The following is a 24,390-nucleotide window of genomic DNA, read 5'->3' on the forward strand; positions in this document are numbered from 1 at the left end:
TGCAGTCAAAAGATAAGTCTCCCCCCCCATTTGCTAACATCAGGGCTTGGAATACATGTCCTATACTGTCTACTCTAGACATACCTTCATTTCTCACCACTCTCTATTTGCTAGCAGAATTCCAGATTGTTTTAGTAGAGATATTTGGTTATCTTTCCTCCACCCCAAGAGAATTAATGAGAATCGGTCTAAACCAGTCATAGTAATTTCATTCCCTACTGCCAGTGATTGGTCTTAGGATGCACATGTAAACCAGTTCTGGACAATGAAAATTAAGGGAAAAACTGGCTGGGAAATTTACCTTTCCAGAAAACAAAGAAAAGAAAAAAAAGGGGGGGGGGATGAAAAAAAGACAAGCTTAGCTAGCAAAAGGCCTTTTCTTCTGTTCCTTCCTTTTTATTTGGAAAGATGGAATAAAGGTAAGATGAAAGTTAAGTTGCAGCAGCCATCTCACAACCAAAAGGTGATAAGCAAGAAAAGGAAAATCCAACATTCCTAAGGATGGCAAAATTAAGGATGCACAGGGTCCTTAATATAGTTGAATGACTAAATCAACTCTGGAATTTCCTATTTCCTTTTGGTTTAAAGCACAGTAAGGGGGCGCCTGGGTGGCTCAGTGGGTTGGGCTTCTGCCTTCGGTTCAGGTCATGATCTCAGGGTCCTGGGATCGAGCCCCACATCGGACTCTCTGCTCAGCGGGGAGCCTGCTTCCCTTCCTTTCTCTCTGCCTGCCTCTCTGCCTACCTGTGATCTCTGCCTGTCAAATGAGTAAATAAAATCTTAAAGCTCAGTAAGTTGTTAACAGCAAATACAATTATTTCACATTAATGTAATACTGCTAATTTGAATTTGGAGAGTTTTGTAGGTCTAACTGCACTTAAATAGTATATCTATTGAGTTTTTTAATTATATAAGAATAATATGTTTACTTATACATAAAGAATTTATCCCGGGGCGCCTGGGTGGCTCAGTGGGTTAAGCCGCTGCCTTCGGCTCAGGTCATGATCTCAGGGTCCTGGGATAGAGTCCCACATTGGGCTCTCTGCTCAGCAGGGAGCCTGCTTCCTCCTCTCTCTCTGCCTGCCTCTCTGCCTACTTGTGATCTCTGTCTGTCAAATAAATAAATAAATAAATCTTTTAAAAAAAAAAAAGAATTTATCCCTTAGTTTTATAGTGTACATAATTAAGTGATACTACATTAAATATAACTTAGGCCAATACTAGGCATCTGAAATATTTTTCCTTCAAAAAGGATTCATACACATCCTCAAAAAAGACTCAACATCATAAAAATGTTTATTCTAAGTTAACTTAGATATTTAATGTAATCCCAATAAAAATACTGTTAGTACTTTTTTTCTGGTACTAGTTTGATTATAAAGTTTATTTGTATATTTTCAGCCATAAAAAGAATGTGATCTTGCCATTTGCTAACAACATGATTGGACCTAGAGCGTATTATGCTAAGTGAAATAAATAAGACAGAGAGACAAATACCACATGATTTCACTTATAGGTGGAAACTAAAAAATAAAACAAATGAATTAACAAACAAGAAGCAGAAAAAGACTCATGAATACAGAGAACAAACTGATGGTTGCTGGAAGAGGGGAATGGGGGAATGGGCAAAAACGGGGGTGAGGAATGGGGAGATACAGGCTTCCAGTTAACAGAATGGATATGTCACAGGGAGTAAGAGGTATAGCATAGGGAATATAGGCAATGGTATTGCAATAGCATTGGATGGTGATTGATGGTAGCTGCACTTGTGGTTAGCACAGGATAAAGTATAGACTTGTGGAATCACTATGTTTTACACCTGAAACAAACATAACATTGTATGTCAAACATATTTAAAAAAAAAAAAGTTTATTTGTAAGAATAAACAAATAACCAGTAAAATCTTAAAAAAGACTCTACCACCTACTAAAACATATTTAAAATGCCTCTGTAGGGGCGCCTTGGTGGATCAATCGGTAAGGCGTCTGCCTTTGGCTCAGGTCATGACCCCAGGATCCAGGGATCTAGCCCCGTAACAGGTTCCCTGCTCAGTGGAGAGCCTGTTTCTCCCACTCCCTCTGCTTGTGTACCCTCTCTTGCCATCTCTCTCTGTCAAATAAATAAATAAAATCTTAAAAAATAAAATAAAATGCCTCTGTAATTAAAGTGTAGTAGTGGCACATCAGTAAGTAGGCAGGCCAATGGGAAAAGAAACTACACAGATCCAAATCTATGTGAAAATTTGGTACATGATAAAGGCATCATTTTTTAAAAAAGATTTTACTTATTTACTTGAGAGAGAGAGTGAGTGCGCACAAGCATGAAGAGAAGGGCAGAGAGGGAGAAGAAGACTCCCCACTGCGCAGGGAGCCCGATGCAGGGCTTGATCCCAGGACCTTGGGATCACGACCTGAGCTGAAGGTAGATGCTTAACTGACTGAGGTGTCCCAAGGCATCATGTTTTAAAAACAATTTCATTTATTTGAGAGAGAGAGAGAGAGAGAGTGCAGGAGCAGGGGGGAGAGGTGGAGGGAGAGGAAAAAGCAGACTCTCCGTTGAGCAGAGAGCCCAACTTGGGGCTTGATCCCAGGACCCTGAGATCATTTTAATCCAGGGGAAAAGACTAATTTTTATTGAGGTAAAACTCATATAATGGGAAAAAGACTTTTTAATAAATGCTGTTACAACAATTGGATAATCTGTGGGCAAAGACAAAACTGAATTGGTTCCTCACTTTGCACATCAAGATAAACTTAAAACAGGTGTTTAGAAAAAGGAACCATAGGGGCGCCTGGATGGCTCAGTGGGTTAAGGCCTCTGCCTTTGGCTCAGGTCATGATCCCAGGACCCAGGTCATGATCCCAGGGTCCTGGGATGGAGCCCTGCATCGGGCTCTCTACTCTTTGGAGAGCCTGCTTCTTCCTTCTCTCTCTGCCTGCCTCTCTCCCTACTTGTGATCTCTGTCAAATAAATAAATAAAATCTTTAAAAAAAAAAAAGAGGAACCATACAGTTCCTGGGGAAAAAAATACATGAATTCCTTTATAACCTGGGAGAAGTAAATGTCTTTCTGCAATTCAAAATCCAGAAGCAACATACATTAAATTTGAGTACGTTAAGATCTAAAACCAAAACTTTTGGTGTGCCTGGGTATTTCAGTCAGTTAAGCATCTGACTCTTGATTTCAGCTCAGATCATAATCTCAGGGTCGTTAAGATCAAGTCCCTTGTTGGGCCCTGCACTGGGCACGAAACCTGCTTAGGATTCTCTCTCCCTCTCCCTCTGCCCCACCCCAAAACCCTCTCTTAAAAAAAAGAAAAAAAGAATAAATAAAAACAAAACATTTTACATAGCAAAATATATTGTAAGCAAAGTAGAAAATCAAGTTGGAAAAATATTTTTAAGATTTATAAAGAAGAAATATCCTGAATACACAGAGCTTCAAAGAGCAACTTTGGAAAACAGTTTGGCAAATTTCTTAAAAAACTATATATAATTCACCATATGACCCAGCAATTCCATTCTTAGGTATTTACCCAAGGGAAATCCAAATATATTTCCACAGAAAGATTTGTATGTGAATGTTTATAGCAGTATTTATAAAAGCAAAAAAATGGAAACAACCCAAGTGTTCAGCAACTGATAAACAAGTTAATTAAAATGTGACATATCTACACAATGGAATGTCATTCAGTAATAAAAAGGTATGATGTACTGATAACATGATACAACATGGATGAATCCTGAAAACATTGTATTAAATGAAAGAAGCCAATCACAAAAGGCCACCTACTGCATGATTTCATTTACATGAAATCTTCAGAACAGGCAAATCTTTGAAGTCAGAAAATAGATTAGTGGTTCCCAGGGGACGGGGGAGGGAGAAATAACTGCTAGCAGGTAAGTAGTTTCTTTATGAGATAATGAGAATATCCTAAAATTAGTGACAATGACTGTACAACCATAAATGTACTAAAAACCATCGAACCATATACTCTGAAAGGGTAAATTCTATGGTATGTGAAATTTAATTTTTAAAAACCTAATAAGTTTACCAATAAATTTACTGATTTTAATAACAACTTTAATATTTAAAAACATAATAAGCAACAAAAACAGAGATGCTAGGATTTGTAACTCAATATATGAGCTTGAGCAAGTCACTTCACTTTGTCCTTTATTTCTCCATTTGTTGAATAGCTCCTTAAAGGCTTCCTAAGAGGCCTGATATCCATTATAAATTTAAGACATTGAATGAAGGACTACCTAATCAGATATGAGTAATATACAGCTTACAGGGAAAAAGCTGACATTTTAAGAAATTGAAAGGAGAGCTTCTACCTTATAAAGAATAAGTCTTTTTCACCATTCTCAATATAAAATAATTCATCAGTTGTCATTCCTTAAGAGCTTGTGTGTCAGGAAGCATTAAGTGCTTTGCATGTATTATTTCATTCTCACAGAACTCTAAAGAAAGCAGAAATTAAAAGAAAACAAAGACTATGTGAGGTTAAATGACTTGACCAAAGTAAATACACAAGCTGGACTTCAAACTCAGATCTTTATCATCATTTTTTTAAAAGATCTATATCACTTTAAACAACAATTTCTACACCAAGATATTACAAGAGCAACCATGGACTAAAAATCTGAAGTCTGGGTTTGAATCCTGTTTCTGCCATTTGATGATTCTGTGTTTTTAGGCAAGTCAAAGAACATTTTCATTTTCTCATTAAGAGAAAATATTAATCCCTGCCTTAATGTATCTCATAAAATAATATAGAAAGTCACTAATATATCTTCCAGTTAAAGTACTGTAGAAATGTTAAGGGATTACAAAATGTAGTACTATTGATAAACCAAAAACATGGTGAAAATGAAAGGTTTTAAAAATCTCTATAGTCTCTCTAATGGTAACATGTACTAAAGCAGTGATTTTCAAAACATACTCCTCTCAAGCACACTCAGGTGCTGTAGACTAAATGGTTGTGATCCTCCATCCCACCCCTCCAACTCCAAATTCTTGATAAATCTTAACGTTTAATGTCATGGTATTTGGAAGTGGGGCCTTGGGAGGTGATGAGATCATGAGAGTATAACCTTCAAGACTGGGATTAGTGAGTGCCCTTAGAAAACAGATGCCACAGAGCTTCCTTCCTCCTTCTGCCATGTGAGGACAGATCAAGAAGACTGCCATCTATGAACCAGCATGTGGTCCCCACTGGACACGGAATCTTTCAGCAGCTTGATCTTGGATTTCCCAGCCTCCAGAAATGTGAGAAATAACATTTCTGTTGTTTACAAGCCACCCAATCTATGGTGTTTTGTTACTGCAACGCTAACAGATTAAGATACCAGTTACAAGTAGGAATCACAAACCAAAGCAGCTCCAAAATCTATAATAAAAAAAGGTCAAAATCACTGTTTTTGACATCATCTACTGGATTCTATCAAGGAATAGTGAAACCAGGATTTCAGGCCTTACCCAAAACACAAGTGTAGTGTTTTGAGACTAAACATAAATTTAATCCTGGTTCTGCCACATATTAGTTGGGTGACCTTTAATCTCAAGTCTGAATTTCCTTACTAATAAATGCAGAGAAATATCTACCTTCCAAGGCAGATTAAATTAAGTAACATACATAATAAAGCTATTACCACAATGACTGGCACAAAGTAACCTACCTGGAAAAAGAAAGTAATTGTTATTACTACATTATCTAGAAATATTCTGGAATTACTTAAGTCTAATTTGAAAAACTGAATTATGGAAACTCAAGAAAAATCATACACTCAATACCACCCTGAATATGCAAACACATTTAAATAAGGCTTAGTGAAATTAAAAGGCCAGAGATTATGAATTGAAAGAGTTGAAAGAGTAAGTCATGTAAGAGATTGTGAAAGGAACAGGTCCAACTTGAAGTAAGAGATAGATGGGAGAATGGAAAAAGATACATAGATAAGAAAAATGAAATGAATGAACAGAAGAAGAAATAAAGAAGGATGCTTTAAAATTGGTTAAAGTGAGACTTCATAAATCAAGACTCAGCAAAAGCAAAAGGCTGAATGTTAGTGTATTTGGAAAGAAATAAGATGCATGACTCAAAATTAAGTATGGCCAGGATAACAACTATGAATCCAAAAAACATAACGGGTCTCAGAGACTCAAGTCTTAGTTGTTAGCGGCCCTACCATTAATGTTCTACTGCCTTAGTATGAAGAAGACTTGATCTTTCTTTCTTTTTTTTCTTTAAAGACTTATTTATTTTAGAGAGAGAGTGCAAACAAACAAAAGGGGTAGAGGGAAAGAGAATCTCAAGTAGACTCCACAATGAGCGTGGAGCCCAACTTGGGGCTCCATCTAGGACCCTGAAATCACAACCTGAGCTGAAACCAAGAGTTGGACACTTAACCAACTGCACCACCCAGGCACCCTGAGTTTGTTTTCTTATTTATTAACAAAAAATATTGTCCCCTGCCTTTCAGTTTTTACCTTAGAGAATACAGAATTCTCTGAATGGTTTTCTTACCATAGTGCCATGAGATCATTTCAAATGAAAGCTCTCTTTCTAGGGCAGGGAGAGAGTCTGTATTACCACTAACTTTAGATTCAGCTGAGGCCTGCCAATGTTCCAATAAAGAAACAGAAAAGAAAAATCTATGAAAACAAGCCACTTTAATAAAATTCACCAACATAGCTCTTCTCTTCACAATATTATAAAGAAGGATTTCCCTGAGGAGCTTTATTTTCTAGGATAAGCAGTTAACAAAGAAGACCAAAGCATCTGTTTAAGAGGGTAAGTTAGCAACAGTCATACAATCTTCTAATAAGCAGATTTTTTATTCATTTTCTCTTAGTATTTTTCTTTTCAGTTCTTATCATCAGAGAACTTGTTTCAACAAACAGGGAAGCTGAGCTCTAAACTAAGCTGTAGCATATACAGTTATTAAAAAGTTAATATTTTTATATTTATATATTTTTACAGAAGAGTGCTGGTATACTAAAGGACCAAATTTTAGTTTAAGAAAGGCAGCAATTAAGAAACATACCAATAATAAATGGTACATTTATTTTTATACTCCAGGTTAATTTTCCCAAATAATCTATCATGGATCAGTTTCCAGATCCTTCTCATTCCTGTTACAGTCTTACCTTTCTGTCATCTAAAGCCAAAACAATCTCCATTTTACACCTTGTATGAGGCCTTCTACTATTTCTTTTTGTTGTGCATCCAGCACCTATCTTCTGTTAAGATTTTCTCACCTTTCTACTGTGTGTCATAGGTCTCCAATCCTTAATTTCCTCCCATGGTTTTTTTCAAACCTAGCCCCCTCAATTCTCACCACCTTTCTACCCTACTGTTTTAATTTATGGGATTCTTCTTTCTCTTTATTCTAAGGACCTTCTTTCATAGTACTGCATCTCTTGTCCTTATCTCCTTTTTCATCAGTTTTGTACATAGTACTTCTTGTCTTTATTCCAAGTATATCAACCCATCTCCAGAATTCCAAACACACCCTTTTAACTACCTCATACGTATTCTTCCTATCCCTTTTCTCTTTACAGTTACTAGTCTTCAGAATACCACTTGATACTAAAAATACCCCTCAAAAAAACCTGCCTATTCAATTCCCTCTGCTTCCTAGTAGTTACCTCTCCCATGATCAATTCATACCCTTCTCTCCTATACCTGAGTACCCCCTAATCTGGCAAAAGCCATTCAACAACCTAAAATTCCCCAAACCTATCTCTTCAACACAATTCCTCCTTTCCTAGTAAATGGTTTTCCCTAAAACATTTTAGCTGGCTACTCTGAATGCTTCATTAATTCTGAGTCTTCTTAAACCAGTGTATCCCTTCCATCAGACTTTACCTGGCAAAATCAACTGCCCAAATATCCTCTTTAAGCTTCCCCTACCTTACCTCTGCAGCACTTTCATTCACGAAACCCTGTTCTCAGTCTTTTCTCCATCTCTAGAGCCCATAGTCACTCTCTAACCACCTCATCACTCCTCCCCTTACTCCCTACCCTCACTTCTTAGCACGTTCCAATTACCCTTAACAGTCTACTTAACTATATTCTCCATCTTCCTCAGCCCTGTTTTCAAAATTTCTCAGGTCTCCCCTAAGAGACCTAATCTCTTAATCATCCCCTCACTCCCCGAATCTCTCTCTTAACACCCCTAGGAACTCTCTCTAGAACCTTCTGCTCCCTAGTTTTCTTTCCTTCAACCCTGCCTCGGATGTTCTCAATTCCCTCAGCCTTTCTTTTCTTTTTTTATTTTTTTTAAAGAGGTTTTTGTTTTTGTTTTGTTTTTTAATCTTATTTATTTGACAGAGAGTACAAGCAGGGGGAGCAGCAGGGAGAGGGAGAAGCAGGCTCTGGCTGAGCAGAAAGCACCAAGTGGGGCTCCATCCCAAGATCCTGGGATTGTGACCTGAGCGAAGGAAGACCCTTAACCAACTGAACCACCCAGGCAGGCCTCCCTCCCTCTGCTTTTCTAATATCTAGTTCTTTTAGTCTTTATTCTACTCCCAAATCTTTCCCTAGTTGTTCCCCTAATTCCCCTCAACTTTTCTCAGTCATTCCCCATGTCCCTCAATCCTCCCCGACAGATATTCCCGATTTTTGTTACCTCTACTACCTTTCCTCAAACCTTCTCCATCACTTATTCTGAAGGTGCCTCCTACTTCTCTTAAACAATCCTCTCAGCTTTCTCAGTCTTTGCCTCATTCCCTCCTTCCTTCAATACTATTTGTCCTCCAATTTCCATGGACTTGGCGCCTCCCCTAGTTCCCAAATCCGCCTACAACACCATCTAAACGTCTCCAGGCCGCCGCCAATACTCTCTCCCATCCTTAGCTTCCCTTGACGTGCAGCTCTACACGCCCAGAGACACCATTCTCCAATGGCCGGCCCCTGGAAGGGGTATGGGTCACGTACCCCATTCGCATCTTGGCTCCGCTCTGACTGCCCCCGCTGCCGGGGAGAGGTGGGCGAGAGGGCAGACGGCCGAGGTGCATGCTCTTCTCGAGGGCCGACATGAGGGGAAGGCCTCAGGTAATCAAACAGTAGCCTAAGCTTCGTCCCACGCTAAGTGCGGCCCAGCTGGTCACAGCTCGCTCCCCTACCGACGCCCAGCGCCTTTGGACAGCACCCAGCTACCGGCAGCACCGCCCACCGCCCACCGGCTCCGTAAACTCCACCTTCTCTCCTCAGCGCTTCCACCGGAAGTGCGCAACAGCCCTCCACAAAGGAAGCTGGGTAACGGAGTTTACGGATCTCTCGGACCCCAAGCGGAGACCTCATCGACCCTCGCCGGAAAGACAAGCGCTCCTAAAGGCAATGCACCCTGGGCAATGAAGTCCTCAAAGGGCGTATCCCTTTGCGCTTGCGCAGCTGGAGGCGATAGCGTCAAATCTCGCAGAGGTAGTTTAGCAGAGCTTGCTGGGTATTGTAGTCTATTTGCGGGAAGAAGTCTTGGCGCCTTTTCTTCTCACCGCTTCTCGCAGACTGTTACCGGAAGAGCCCCTTCTTCCTGCTTCCCAGGCTGCCCGGCGGCTCCTGTTGCCGGGGAACGCAGGCGCCTTGGGAAGGGATGGCGGGAGGCTACAGCTTAGGTGCTGGAGCGGGAACTCAGTTGGTGAAGAAAAGCTCTGGCTCGTCATGAAACAACGAAAAGGCCAGGGGCCTGTGGGCATCCGAGGCCGCAAGAAAAGAGGTAAACTGAGCGACCAAAGGTCGAGGAAAGAGTAAGGAGCAGAGTTAAGGGAGCAAAGTGTAAGGAATTCTAGAAGACTCCCACACGCGCCTGTAAAATAAGCCGGGAGAATGGAAGAAAGTGGGAAACAACCAGGGAATCAAAGGGTTGGAAGAGAAGGCAATTGGCTCTCCAACGGATGGAAAGGAAATAGGGGCTGAGGTGGGGTCACAAAACGGGCAAGTAAATGGGGCAAGGTAAGGGCTAAAAGGGTGCAGGCAGAACGTTTGTAAAGAAAGGGAATTTAAAAAAATTACCAGGAATTTTTTAACTTTTTGGAGTGAGATATACTCGACATATAACATTGTCTTAACTTTAGGTTGTACAGCATCATTGAATATTCCTATATATTGCAAAATGAGCACCACAGTAAGTCTAGTTAGCATCCATCACCAATCACTAAAAAAATTTTTTCTTGTCATGAAAATTTTTTTAAAGTTTTTATTTATTCACCAGAGACAGCGAGATCGAGGCGGAGGGAGAAGCAGGTTCTCCGCTGAGGAGGGAGCCCGTTGTGGGACTCAGTCCCAGTACTGTCAAGATCGTGACCTGATCTCAAGGCAGATGCTTAACTGAGCCACCCACGTGCCCCTCATGAAAATTTTTAAGAGTCTTCTAGCAATTTTTGTTTAAGATTTTATCTATTTATGAGACAAAAAGAGAGACCAGGGGAGGAGGAGGGTGAAAGGGAGAAGGAGACTCCCTGCTGAGTAGGGACTCAGTCTTGAGACCCCAGGATTATAACCTGAGCTGAAGGCAGTCCCTTAACCAACTGAGGCACCCAGGTGCTCTCTTTTAGCAGCTTTCAAATATACAGTACATCAGTAACTATAGTCACTCTGTGGTACCTTACATCTCTATGACTTAGGACTGGTTGTTTGCTTTAAAGATTATTTATTTACCAGAGAGAGGAAGAAAGACAGTCTGAGAGTACCCGGGGCTGGGATGCAGGCAGAGGAAGAAGCAGGCTCCCGGCTGAGCAAGAAGACTGATGTGGGGTCCATCCCAAGACCTTGGGATCATGACCCTAGCTGAAGGCATGCTTAACACACTGAGCCACCAAGGTGTCCCTGAGGTGTTTTTGATAACAAATGTGTGTTTGTGTGTGGGAAGGTATACGTTTGTGGAGTTCCACAGCTTATGTGGAAGACACATAAGTTGGAAAGATGGTATATCAATAATTATAATAGTCAAGGATCATATACATTACTGAAACCCTAAGAGCTAGCATAAAGCAGGAGTCGGTAAGTGACTGAATGAGTCAAACATAAGACAATCGTGACGAATGAAGGGCTACAGGCAGGAGTTGGAAAAGATAGTTGTGGAGGAGAGAGGAAGAAAGAGTGGGGAGTGACAGGGTGTGGTGGTGTTGGAGTGGGGGTGAAGGCATGGGGATCTCTGAAGGATTTGAGAGGATAAAAGATTGTGTAGCAAGAGGACCTTATCAGAATAGTAGGCTTAAGGAGAAACATGCTCTCCAGAAGAGCAGGGAAATGTTAGCTGCAAAGAGAACAGTTGCCCTGGTAACCCAGGACAAATCAGAAAACTGGAAATTGAATCTTTATAGGGCTGCCTCCAAACAACAAACAAACAAATTTTGTGTGACTTTGCCTTTTTACATTACAGGTAAATTGGTATTAAGAATAGTGATAGTACATTAGGTCATTGGATTGAGACAGAATCTACAGTCTGGAAGTAAATCTTATCCAAGCCATTTAAAGATAATTAATGCAGTTTTGAGGCAGTACCTTTCCGGCCAGGAATGATGGGAGGATATGAAATGGAAGCATGGGTATGTTCGATGCTGGTGCTTCCTATACCAAACCAGTCAAGCATATTTGGTTTATAGGAGGAAAATAAAAATAGAAATAATGTAAGAATCTCCTTCTTGCTGTACCATGTGTGTATATATCTGTGTGTGTGATACACACACACACACACACACATATATATTTGCTGTAATGCTCATATACACACCTCTGTATTATTTTTACATCAAAACTAGTTATCCATAAAGATTATGGTGGGTCATCTTGAACTATAGAGACCAGAGAAGGTGTTTGCTTTACAAATCTAAAGACTGACGTATATAGATCTCCTGATCTGATGTACTCCAATGTATTTTCTTCCTGTTGAGTATGATCACTCTCCAAGGGAAAAGTAATAGAAAGATGTGTGTAATATAGGAATGGTTTCCTTTTTTTTTTTATTCCAGTATAGCTAACATGTAGTGTTATATTAATTTTAGGTGTACAGTATAGTGATTCAACAATTCTATGCATTACTCAGTGCTCATCATAAGTATGCACTTTAATCCCCATCACCTATTTCACTCAACCCAACCCCCAGCCTCTCTCCTGGTAACCATCAGCTTGTTCTCTATAGTTAAGAGTCTATTTCTTGGTTTGTCTCTCTCTTTTTTTTTTCCTTTGTTCATTTGTTTTGTTTCTTAAATTCCACATGAGTGAAATCATATGGTATTTGTCGTCCTCTGATTTATTTCACTTAGCATTATACGCTCTAGCTCCAGCCATGTTGTTGCAAATGGCAAGATTTCATTCTTTTATATGAGTGAATAATATTCATATTCATATATATAGTTTCTTAAATCCTCTCTAAGTCATGATTAGGAGATAACTATAAGTGGAAGATAGTCTGGATCATTAAAGGAAAGTTTTATAGAAAGTCATGATTAGGGGCGCCTGGGTGGCTCAATGGGTTGGGCCTCTGCCTTCGGCTCGGGTCATGATCCCAGGGTCGTGGGATCAAGCCCCACATCGGGCTCTCTGCTAGGCGGGGAGCCTGATTCCCCCTCCCCCTCTGCCTGCCTCTCTGCCTCCTTGTGATCTCTTTCTCTCTCTCTGTCAAATATATAAATAAAATCTTTAAAACAAAAAAAGGAAGAAAGAAAGTCATGATTAAATGCCTTGTTTACATGTATTATCTGTCTGAAATCCAATAAATATTATAAAAGCCAATAAATATTTTGAGCCCAGTACTGTACTAAAAAATGGTGGCAGAATCTGAAGATAATGGTGTCTGTTTTCATTGACTGAATGATGTTGGCAGGAAAGAAAATACACAATTTAAGGTGGTCTTTATTGGAATGCTGAGTCATATGCTATAAATCATTTGAACATTGAGTGAAGGGAGTCATTGCTGTCTCATGTTTGGTGATGGTTTTAAAGTAGGAGGTAAAGATAACATATCTTCAAACCTGGACATTGCAATAATAAAAAACAACACTACTTGGAAGTAAAATTTAAACTACTTCTGAGATTTTTAAAAACCTATGTACTCTGTTGTTATGCTTATATTTTTGAAATGGTATCTTTATAAATTGAAGTATAGTTGACATGCATGTTATGTTAGTTTCAGGTGTACAACATCGTGATTCCAGACATCTATATGTTATACTACACTCACCACAAGTGTAACTACTGTCTGTCCCCGTACAACACTATTACAGTACCATTGACTATATTCCTATGTTGTACGTTTTATTCCCATGACTTATTCATTCCATAACTGGAAGGCTTTATCTCCCACTCCCCTTCATCTATTTTTCCCGTCCTCCTGCTCCTCTCCCCTCTGGCAACCATCAGTTTTTCCTTATATTTTTGGGTCTGTTTCTACTTTTTGTTTGTTTAGGTTCCACATGTAAGTGAACTCATATATTTGTCTTTCTCAGTCTGACTTACTTCACTTAGCATAATACCCTCTAGGTCCATCCATGTTGTTTGAAAGGCAAGATCCCCTTCTTTTTTTATGGCTGAGTAATATCCCATTTTGTACATACACCATATCTCTTTTATCCATTTATCTATCAATGGGTTACTTCCACATCATGGCTACTGTAAATAATGCTGCAATAAATATAGGAGTGCATATATCTCTTCTAATTAGTGTTTTTTGTTCTTTGGGTAAATACCCAGTAGTGGAAATTATTGGATCATGGGGGTGATTCTTAATTTTTCATAAGAGGGGTGATTTTTAATTTTTTTAATTTTAAAATTAATATATAATGTATTATTAGCTCCAGGGATACAGGCCTGTGAATCGCCAGGTTTATACACTTTACACCACTCACCATAGCACATACCCTCCCTAATGTCCATAAACCTACCACCCTCTCCCTAACCACCTCCCCCTGACAACCCTCAGTTTGTTTTGTGAGATTAAGAATCTCTTATGGTGATGCAACATGGGGGCTTACGTGGGTAGAAGAAGAATAAATGAAACAAGATGGAATTGGGAGGGAGACAAACCATAAGTGACTCAATCTCACAAAACAAACTGAGGGTTGCTCGGGGGAGGGGGGTTGGGAGAAGGGGGTGGGATTATGGACATTGGGGAGGGTATGTGCTTTGGTGAGTGCTGTGAAGTGTGTAAACCTGGTGATTCACAGACCTGTACCCCTGGGGATAAAAATATATGTTTATAAAAAATTAAAAATTAAAAAAAAAAAAAGAATCTCTTATGGTTTGTCTCTCTCCCGGTCCCATCTTGTTTCATTTATTCTTTTCCTACCCCCCAAACCTCCCACGTTGCATCTCCGTATTTTTTATTTTTTAAGGAACATTCTTACTGTTTTTCACAGTAGCTGCACCAGTTTACATTCACAGTAGCTGCATGAGGGTTCTTTTTTCTCCACATCCTTGCCAACACTTGTTATTTCTTGTCTTTTTAATTCTAGCCATTTCAACAGTATAAGGTTTTATCGTTTTAATGTGCATGAAATTATATCTTTCAGTTAAAGAGGAGTTTGTCTTAGCATATCTTAAGTTGGTATTACGTTTTAGAAAAACCTGAATCAGACCCTGAATACTAATTAGTTACCAAGGTCACTTAAGTGACCAGGTAGGTTATTATATGGTCCGCTTTGCTATTTGCTTCTCATGTATTAGAATACATAAGATAAAACATCTCTCTGTAGAGACGAAAATGCATTCTCATTCAAAAAGCAGATTATTTTTCTATATTTTGTTTAAAGTTTGACTTAGTGTTTTTGGATTTCTCCACAGGTTTGAGTGACATTTCTCCGTCTACAAGCCTACCACCTCTTGTTGAAGGCCAGCTACGCTGCTTTCTGAAACTTACAGTCAATAAAGTCATATGGAAGATCGCAAAGCCTCCCACTTGTGTACTTGTCCGAGTGAGATGGTGGGGAGAAACATCAGATGGAACCCTATTTTGTCCTAGGGACGCACTGCAGACTGAACCAAAATCTGTGAGAACAACTACCCGTTATGCTGTTCGCTGTGGTCCAAAGCAGTTTACCTCTTATCTAACTGGTATGTTTCTGTCTTATCATTTTACCTTCAGGCCTAATAAACATGTATTATGTTGTTAGCAGTGGGTGTTATTGTGTACATACTATCTATTGAGTGAAAGAAGTTTTATAATAGCCCTTTTATTGACAGTGTACTATGTACCAGCAGTTGATGCATATTATTTTTAATACTTAATAACCCTGCAAGAAAGACATTTTCTGTTTTATAGGCAATGAAACAGGTTCAGAGATGAAATGAATATTCTTTAAAGTTACATAGTTGAGAAATGGCAAAAGTTGGATTTGAACCAATTTCTGTCAGACACTGAAACTCACACACTTTCACCACACCATGTTGCTTTAAGAAATAACTGTAGTCTCTGCTCTGGGACTTATATTATGCTCAAAGAAAGAATATATATATATGTTATATAATATATATGTTATATAATATTTATGTATGTAAATATGTATATTTACATATATAGAAATAAAGTATGTGTAAAAGTATATGTGTTAGAATTCATATATAATATGTATGATATATAATTTTTGTATAATGTGTGTATATATATATACACACACATTACATATAGTACATATGTATATAAGCTTTACTAATAGTGCAAGATAACACATGCTAAATGAGTGGGTTAGTGGATTAGTAATACTGGTTTTCAGAGCAGGGAAGGATCCCTTTACAGAATAACCAGGAGTCAAGTTTTCTTCATTTCTGTTCAAGGAAAGCATTCTAAATGTACTGTATTTCTCTCTTTGGATCAGGTTTTTGCATAAACACATTTTGGATAGTGGGGTTATTTATCAAATCAATCCAGTTCAAGTCAGTAAAATTAAGTAGCATGTAAACATTGTTGGTCTAAAGCTATTAGAGAATCAGAGTTGAAATAAAGGTTAAACTGTCCTTAAGAAGGTTATATTCTATCAAAGAAATTTTGAAAACCTCAAGATAAAAAGAACAAAAAATTCAGTCTCTCAAAAGATACATACTGAGCACTTAGCATTTCATAGTCATTGTGTTGTAGGCACTGTGGGGAATTAGAAAAATGAACCAATTTAATCAGAATTGTATCTAATTCTAACTAAATTCACAGAGAAGTTTAGTTAAAATACTAAGTAGAAAGTGATAATTGCTATTATAGGATACCCATAGATATTCTGGATACTATAAACCTAATTTAACAAATGAAGAGTAAATAAAAATTCTTCAGTAAGACAGAAGATATTTATTAATATGATCAACAAGTCAGACATTTATTTGAGCATTTTGTGGTATAATAAAGAATGTATTTGAACTTGAGATTGATGTTATCAGTTGCAGTATTTGGGGAAAGTCCCTCCCCATTTCTGACTCCCCTTTTTTCTCATCTGTAAAATGGCATTAAGTTGCTACCCTTTCACCTTGCTTTTTCATGAAGAAGCAGCTTGGTTGAATGGGAAGAACATGGGCTTTGAAGTCAGTCTTGAATTGGAACTCTGGCTTCAGAATTGGATGGCTGTGTGCTGCTGAGATGTTCCTTAAGATCTTGGAACCTCGGTGTCCTATTAGTTAAATGGGGGATAATAACACTAGTGGTAGGAATTGTTGAGAAGATTTAATGAAAAAAGTTGTGTGAAGTGATTGGTCCACTACCTGGCACACTGTAGGTATGAATCTTATAAAAATATAAAGTCTTGGGCAGTGTGGGGAATAAAGAAACTCTAGATGCAATATCTGATCAAAAGGAACTTACAGATTAGTTGAAAAAAACAAAACTTTTATGTATGATATAGTAGTAAACAGTGCCAGACAGTAAGTAATTAAATGTCTGATTACTTGGCACATGTAGTAAATATCATATGAATATTCCAGGAAGTTATTAAGAGCCAAGGTTATCCTAAGTTCTTAGGAAACTAGAATCCTACTTCCTTTTTTTTTTTTTTTTGATGTTTCATCTTTTTTTTTTTTTTTTAAGATTTTATTTATTTATTTGAGACAGAGGTACAGAGAGAGAGCATGAGCAGGGGGATAGGGGCAGAGGGAGAAAGAGAACCAGTCTCCCCACTGAGCAGGGATCCCGATGCAGGGCTTGATCCGAGGACACCAGGATAGTGACCAGAGCCAAAGGCAGATAGATGTTTAACCATCTGGGCCACCCAGGTGCCCCAGAGAATCCTACTTGTGTTGTGCACTAATTGGCTGCTTGAATTTGAGTAAGCGATTTCATCTTCCTGGGTCTTTATTTTCCCGTTATTAAAATGAAGGGGTTAACCACCAAATGGGTCAGTATTCACATTTTATAAATCTATTAGGAAAGAAGCTTTGTAGAAGGTAGGATTTGAATAGGAGATGGATGAGGTGAACCTTGTAAGTGAGGCCCAGCTGTGGACATGAATATGATGTGTTTATTAGAAAATGAAGACACAAGAGATCAAACATCAGTTCACAAGATGTATGCTCTAACTGTAAAGTTGGGGAAAATATAACTATTTCTTAAGGTATGTGGTAGGTATTTGGTTTATTATTCTTTTATGTACTCTTTTGTATGCATGTTTTATGTGAAAGAAAATAAGTGCATCGTTCTGGAAGCCATGAGGAAGCAGCCTGGTGGCCAGCCTGGCAAAGCCAGCAGTGGGCCCCAGTCCCATGTAAGCCATCACCAGGCTTCAGGTGATGAACCCATCCCATCCCTGTAGACTAGGCAAGCTGCAGCAAGCGGAAACAGTTGGGTTCTTTTATATAAAAACAGCAAAACACTGAAAAGGAAGTTGAGAGAACCTCACTCTTTAACAGCCAAGCTACACACAAGCCTTCCTCACACCCTGTAATCATTGCTAATTACATCAATGTAATCTTTTTTTTTTCTTTGTAAGGTATTTGTCATTCTTCCCTAAAACTTTATTCTTTTGATAATGGGTTCACTCTTGCCCAGCCCCAGACTGATACGTGGTAGGTAGTGTTTTATTTGAAAATAAAATATATTTTTTTAAGTAAACAAGTATTCTGATGTATGCCCCTCTGCCCATTTAAAAAAAAAAAAAAAGGAAAAGAAAATAAATGAAAAATATCTGTGTATCTTGTAATTGTTTCTGATTAGATATGGCTGTGCTGGTGCTGGAAGTAATCACCAAAATTGACCATCTTCCAATTGGTAGAGTTCAGATCAGTGGACTAGCCCAGCTTTCTCCAACCCATCACATCAGTGGATTTTTTACCATTGTTTCACCAACGTCCAAGAAACTTGGAGAACTCCAGGTAAAAATATTTTAATTATTTTCTATGTAGACTAAAACTTTTACAGCACCAGTAGTTGAGTGTGTTTGTAGAATAAATAGGTACATGACTCCCATATATCATGCTAATTCCCACTTCATGCCTTTGTTCATGTTTTTACCCAAAGAATATAATGTATCTTACTTATCCAAATCCTCTTAGTGCTTTACTGCCCATCTCAAGTGCCAAGTCTTTCACAGCTCCTACTGCATTCATCTTCTCTGTACTCTATTAAATTTATAACATTGATTATATAATTATCGTTCAGTTATAATCCTACACAATCTCTAAAATTATGTTTTAGTAGTCTTCCTTTAACTTCCCTTCTTTCTAGTATCTAGATTCCCTGGGAGGCAGGACAGTGTTTTCTACTTTCTGTGTTTCTTCTATAGCTCCTAACATAGTGTCAAGCATTAATTGCTTGTTTGACTCATGTAAGTGGTATCTTTGGTGTGTTCATTCATTGATTCAGCCTTCCTTTTTTTTTATACATTATTATGTGCCACTAAGGATAAAGAGATAAGAGATGATTTTTTTCATGTAGTTTTCCAAAGTCATGTAGGAGGAAATAGAAGAATAACAGGTAGAACGCAGACTGATAGGTGTATACTAGGTGCATATTGCAACATGTATGTACAGGATGGTGGGGAAGAACATTGAAGGATCCTTTTTGAGGGACACTCTTTGACAGTGTTTCTTAGAAAGCTCTAAGTATTCAAATCACTTAGAAATTTCATGAGTTTTATGCTTTGTCAGATGTATTCTAAAATACAGAAATTTAGACAGGTATATGAGAAAATAGTTTTAAAAATATGAGAAAACATATACAGCATTACCAGATATAAGAACTTTTTATAAAATGACAAGCACAGGAATGGCTGATTCAGTCAGAAAAGCATGTGACTCTTGACCTTAGGTTCCTAAGTTGGAGTCCCACTATTGGGTGCAGAAATTATTTAAAAAGAAGAAAAAAACTACAAGCACATAATCACATTGGTGGAACAGAATAGAGTTGAAAAATAATTCCATCTGAATGAAAGAAGCAACATTTTTTTTATTGTATTTACCATATTTTTATATATATTAAATTTAAAAGGTGACTCCTTATGTTCGTAACTTCATGGTGGAGTCTGGTTTACTCCTACTTTTCTGACAATGATAAAAATTCCCATGCGATCTACAAAACAGTTTGGCATTCTGTTTCAAGAACTGGTAATTCTACTCTTAGGAACTTATCTTAAGGAAATACTGTAAAAATAGGGAAACTGTCTGCCTAGGTCTAGTTACAGAAATACACTTTTAATATTGAAAAAAATGAAATAAATTATTTAGTAATATTAAAATTATAGTCTAGTAGTGGAGTATTTTGTTTCCATAAAAACAAAATTACCTAGTTATGATTATGTAGCTGCATGGATAAAATGGATTTTGGGTTGATGACTAAAGAAAATTAAAGTTAACTACATAATCAATGACTGGGAAAAAATAAAATTGAAAACAGTTGAGAGTATAGGCTTCTAGGTAGTTTTTTTCCTATTTTTAAAATTGAGACATAATTTATATGTCATAAAACTCACCCTTTAAAGTATAGAATTTACTCATTTTTATAAACATCACTACTATTTAATTCCAGAGCTTGTTATTACCCTAAAAAGGAGTGCTGTGGCTGAACTACATAATCAATGACTGGGAAAAAATAAAATTGAAAACAGTTGAGAGTATAGGCTTCTAGGTAGTTTTTTTCCTATTTTTAAAATTGAGACATAATTTATATGTCATAAAACTCACCCTTTAAAGTATAGAATTTACTCATTTTTATAAACATCACTACTATTTAATTCCAGAGCTTGTTATTACCCTAAAAAGGAGTGCTGTGGCTGTTATCAGTCATTCCCCGTTTCACCCTACCCTAGTCCCTGGCAACCACTGGGGACTAGTGGTTATGCAAAACCACTAGTGATTATGCAAAATATGCAAAATATATTTGCATATTCTGGACAGTTCATATAAGTGAAATAGCATATTATGTAGCTTTTTGTAACTGGCTTCTTTCACACAGCACAATGTTTTCAAGGTTCATCTTCATTGAGGCATGTCTCAGTACTTCATTCTCCTTATGGCTGGATAATATTCCCTTATATGGATAGACCACATATTGATCCATTCTTCAGTTGATAGACATTTGGATTTTTTCCACTTGACTGCTATGAATAATGGTAGTTCTGTGAACATTCATGTACAAGTTTTTTCGTGAACACATTTTCATTTCTCTTCGTATATACCTATGAGTAGATTTGCAGTCATAGGGTAAGTATGTTTAACTTTGAGGAATTGTCAGACTGTTTTCTAAAGTGGCTGGATCATTTTTTTTTTCCATATTTAAGTATCAGTTGATAAAAAAATGTGTGTGTGTGTTTTATTTAAATGTTATTGGGCTTGTTAGAAAATTGTATAGAGCATTGGAGGCAAAATTCAGATTTTAAAAGATTATGGAATAAGGAAATAAGTAGTAATTAGAGATTTCTATTTCCCAAATAAGTGTCAGTGAAAGGAGGGAGAGGTGGTGTGATCTAATGGAAATAGCACTAGAGTTTGGACATGGACAAACAGTTATGAACAGTGGAGAAACCAGAACAAAAAGGGTTACAAAACAGTTCTGATGTTCACTTGTCCACTCTGAGCTTCCATATTTTATTTTGTAAAAAAAAAAAAAAAGTACTAAAACGTTTACCTCACAGTGTTGTTGCAGGGATTAAATGAGATGGAAAAAATATGAAAACACTTAACATCGTGTTTAGGCATGTGATGGCAACATGCCAAATTTACTTGAATTTGAGAGAACACGACTGATAGTGGGTAGTAGAATTCAGAAGTTTTTTGGTACTGTTTTAGAACAGGGGTTGACACACTTTGCCTGTTGCTCCATTTGTGGCCTTCTAACTAAACATGGTTTTTACAATTTGAAAAGGTCATTAAATTGTCTTTTTAAGATTTTATTTATTTGAGAGAGAGAGAGAGAAACAGGGAGTGTGTGGTGCACCAGCAGGGTGGGGAGGGGGAGGTGGCAAAAGGAAGAGAAAAGGCTGCACTACCCACTGAGCAGGGAGCCCTACTCAGGGCTCAATCCCAGGACCCTAAGATCATGACCTGAGCCAAAGGCAGAGACTTAACGGACTGAGCCCTTAGGTGCCCCTTAAGAGATTATTTAAAGAAGAAAAATATGCCATAAAGAAAGCCTAAAATATTTATTCTCTGCCCCTTGACAGAGTAAGTTTGTGTGACTCCTCTTTAGAATATAAGAGACCTGATTTGTTTTTAGACCAAAGAGAAGCAAGTGAAGAAATTGAAAATAAGAGGATAATTGAGCCAATAAGATCATGAAGAGAACTAAATAAGAATGGGTTTCTACCATAAACACAGTTACTAGGGTCGCATACATTGGGATGGAGGAAGGCAAAAGAGGAGGAGCATTTTGAGATAAAATTGAAAGCATTCATTCTGTTTATTTTAAAAAATTTTTTAAAGATTTTATTTATTTGACAGAGAGAGACATAATGAGAGAGAGAACACGAGCAGGGGGAGTAGGAGAGAGAGAAGTGGGCTTCCTGCTCTGACCTAGCTGAAGGCGGACACTTAACGACTGAGCCACCCAGGCGATGCTCTGATCATTCTCTTATCAACATTTATTGTATATCTACCATATGTTAGACACTATACATTTTATTTCACTTAACTTTTTAAAAATTTTCAGGGATATGCAAAACAATATCTTCTATATATAAGATATATAAATAACCATATAGTAAACACAAATTGTCCCCTCACCCAGGTTAAGAGAGTAAGTGAACAAAGCCAATTTTAGAGATTCATCCATACTATTTTGTGTATCAGTAGTTCCCTTTTGCAGAGGTGTGTTCCACTGTATGGATATTCCATGATTTTTTATCTATATGCTACTTAGTGGACGTTTGGTTGTTTGGGGCTTTTTTTGTTTTTTGTTTTTTGTTTTTTTTTTACAATTTTTTTTTGCTGCTTATGAGTAAAGCAACTCTATGTAGATGTGTTCTACATAGAATGGGATTGGTGAGTCATGTTTAACTTTTTAAGAAACAACCAGGGACGCCTGGGTGGCTCAGTTGGTTAAGCAGCTGCCTTCGGCTCAGGTCATGATCCCAGCGTCCTGGGATCGAGTCCCACATCGGGCTCATTGCTCAACAGGGAGCCTGCTTCTCCCTCTGCCTCTGCCTGTCATTCTGTCTGCCTGTGCTCGCTCTCTCCCCCCCTCTCTCTCTGATAAATAAATAAAATCTTTAAAAAAAAAAAAAAGAAAGAAAGAAACCACCAAACCATTTTCATAGTGATGGTATAACTTTACATTCCCATCAGTGGTATATAAACATTCTCCACGTATCTGCCAGCAGTTGGTTTGGGTAGTCTTTTCAGTTTTTGTTTTTCTAGTGAGTATGTCCTAGTATCTCACTGAGGTTTTAGTTATCATATCCTGATGATCAGTATGTTAAGTATTTGTTCATATGCTTTTGCACCGTTCTTTTATTTTCTTCAGGGAATCACAGGCTATAACCCCCAAGGCAAATCTGACTTGCTTACCACCTGTATTTGTAGATCTATGGCAGCTTTCATGCTGCAAGAGCAAAGTGAACTACAGTAGTCCCCCCTTGTCCTCGGTTTCTCTTTTGGTGGTTTCAGTGCAGTCAGGAAGCAGCTGATGCTCCTTCTAACTTTTCCTCATAAGAAAAAGTTGTGGCTATGTCATGATACCTATGTCTTTCACAGCTCTTAATCTCATCACATAGATCTTTTGTCATTTTTATCACTAAAAGGGTGAATATAGTAATTTTTAAGAAAGCACATTCACATAGCTTATTTTATTATTGTTGTTGTTATTCTCTTACTGTGCCTAATTTATAAATTAATCTTTGTCATAGTTATGTACTTAAAGGGAAAAACATAGTGTATATATAGGATTTAGTACTATCTTCAGTTTCAGGCATCCACAGGGGGTCTTGGAACATAACCCTGTGGATAAGCAGGGGGACCACTCTAATTATGACAGAGACTATATGGCATGCAAAGCCTAAAATATTATTTCTGTCGCTCTTTCATTGGAAAGGAAAAGTAATCAGTGCACCTAATGGTTCAGCTTTAAATAGAACACATGCTCATATAATAATTTTAGTTCAATCCATAATCTGTGTTTATAATAAAACTAGATGGGCAGGTTGGGAGATAAGGAGGTAGAAGGATATGGGATTGAGCTAAATTTTTATCTTCCATATTAGAAAGTCAAAAGATAATGCCTGAAAACTGAGGAGGGGATCAAGATGTGAGAGAAATATAAGCACATTATTTGGAACTCTAGAGGTAATTCCATAAGAATCAAGGGCAGGAGTTGAAAGTAGTTGCCTCTGGGAAAAGAAAAATATGGGGGTCTGTGTGAGGGACTCATTTTTGTAATAGAACTCTCTAATTCATTAAATTCTATGAATGTGAAATGTTAATTTACTTTTCTTTTTTTTTAATTTTATTTATTTATTTGACAGAGAGAGATCACAAGTAGGCAGAGAGGCAGGCAGAGAAAGAGAGGAGGCAGCAGGCTCCCTGCTGAGCAGAGAGCCTGATGCGGGACTCGATCCCAGGACCCTGAGATCACGACCTGAGCTGAAGGCAGCGGCGTGAAATGTTAATTTAAAAATCACTTTTGGGGAGCCTCGGTAGCTCCCAGGTAGGTTAAGCATTAAACTCTTGATTTCAGCGTAGGTAATGATCTCAGAGTTGTGGGACTGAGCCCTGCATTAGGCTCTACGCTCTCTACACTCAATGGAAAGTCTGCTTCTCTCTCTCTCTCTGCCCTTCCCTGAGCTCGCTTTCTCTCTCTCTCTCTCTCTAAAATACATCTTTTTTTAAAAATAAAAAAACTTTTAAAAAAAGAGCATGTAGTGAGTGATGGGATTTATCATACCATTGCTTTGCTGTCCCCCAAAGCAGTCATGAATTGACTAAATGTGGAATCCTTCTTGTCAAGTGGTAAGGGATGCCAATGGGCAGCTGATAGATTGGAAGAT

At 37.9% G+C, this 24,390-nt stretch overlaps 2 protein-coding genes across 26 annotated transcripts in view; one reads left to right on the top strand and one right to left on the bottom strand.

Moving 5' to 3' along the window:
* The window catches only part of PPME1 (protein phosphatase methylesterase 1), a 64,988-nt gene extending 55,645 nt beyond the window's left edge, over positions 1–9,343 (bottom strand). Inside the window, exon 1 of one of the 2 annotated variants that reach the window (XM_082749761.1) lies at positions 8,948–9,343. In XM_082749761.1, the coding sequence (XP_082605887.1) occupies positions 8,948–9,048 (101 nt within the window). In that variant the 5' untranslated portion in view covers positions 9,049–9,343. The remainder of the gene's footprint in view (positions 1–8,947) is intronic. The other variant, XM_082749762.1, reaches the window with a different exon arrangement.
* C2CD3 (C2 domain containing 3 centriole elongation regulator) overlaps positions 9,287–24,390 on the top strand; it is a 147,214-nt gene continuing 132,110 nt past the window's right edge. For 16 of the 24 annotated variants that reach the window (XR_014316449.1, XR_014316450.1, XR_014316451.1 and 13 more), the window contains exons 1-3: positions 9,378–9,725; positions 14,789–15,058; positions 18,132–18,289. Coding sequence is in view for 18 of the 24 variants with exons in the window: in XM_082749694.1 (XP_082605820.1) it covers positions 9,671–9,725; positions 14,789–15,058; positions 18,132–18,289 (483 nt within the window). In the remaining 6 variants the exon portion in view is untranslated. Of the gene's footprint in view, positions 9,726–14,788; positions 15,059–18,131; positions 18,290–24,390 lie in introns of all 24 variants that reach the window. The other 8 variants (XR_014316447.1, XR_014316448.1, XM_082749709.1 and 5 more) reach the window with 2 other exon arrangements.

Source organism: Mustela nivalis, assembly GCF_964662115.1.
Source record: "Mustela nivalis genome assembly, chromosome: 9".
In the NCBI taxonomy this organism is placed as follows: Eukaryota; Metazoa; Chordata; class Mammalia; order Carnivora; family Mustelidae; genus Mustela; species Mustela nivalis.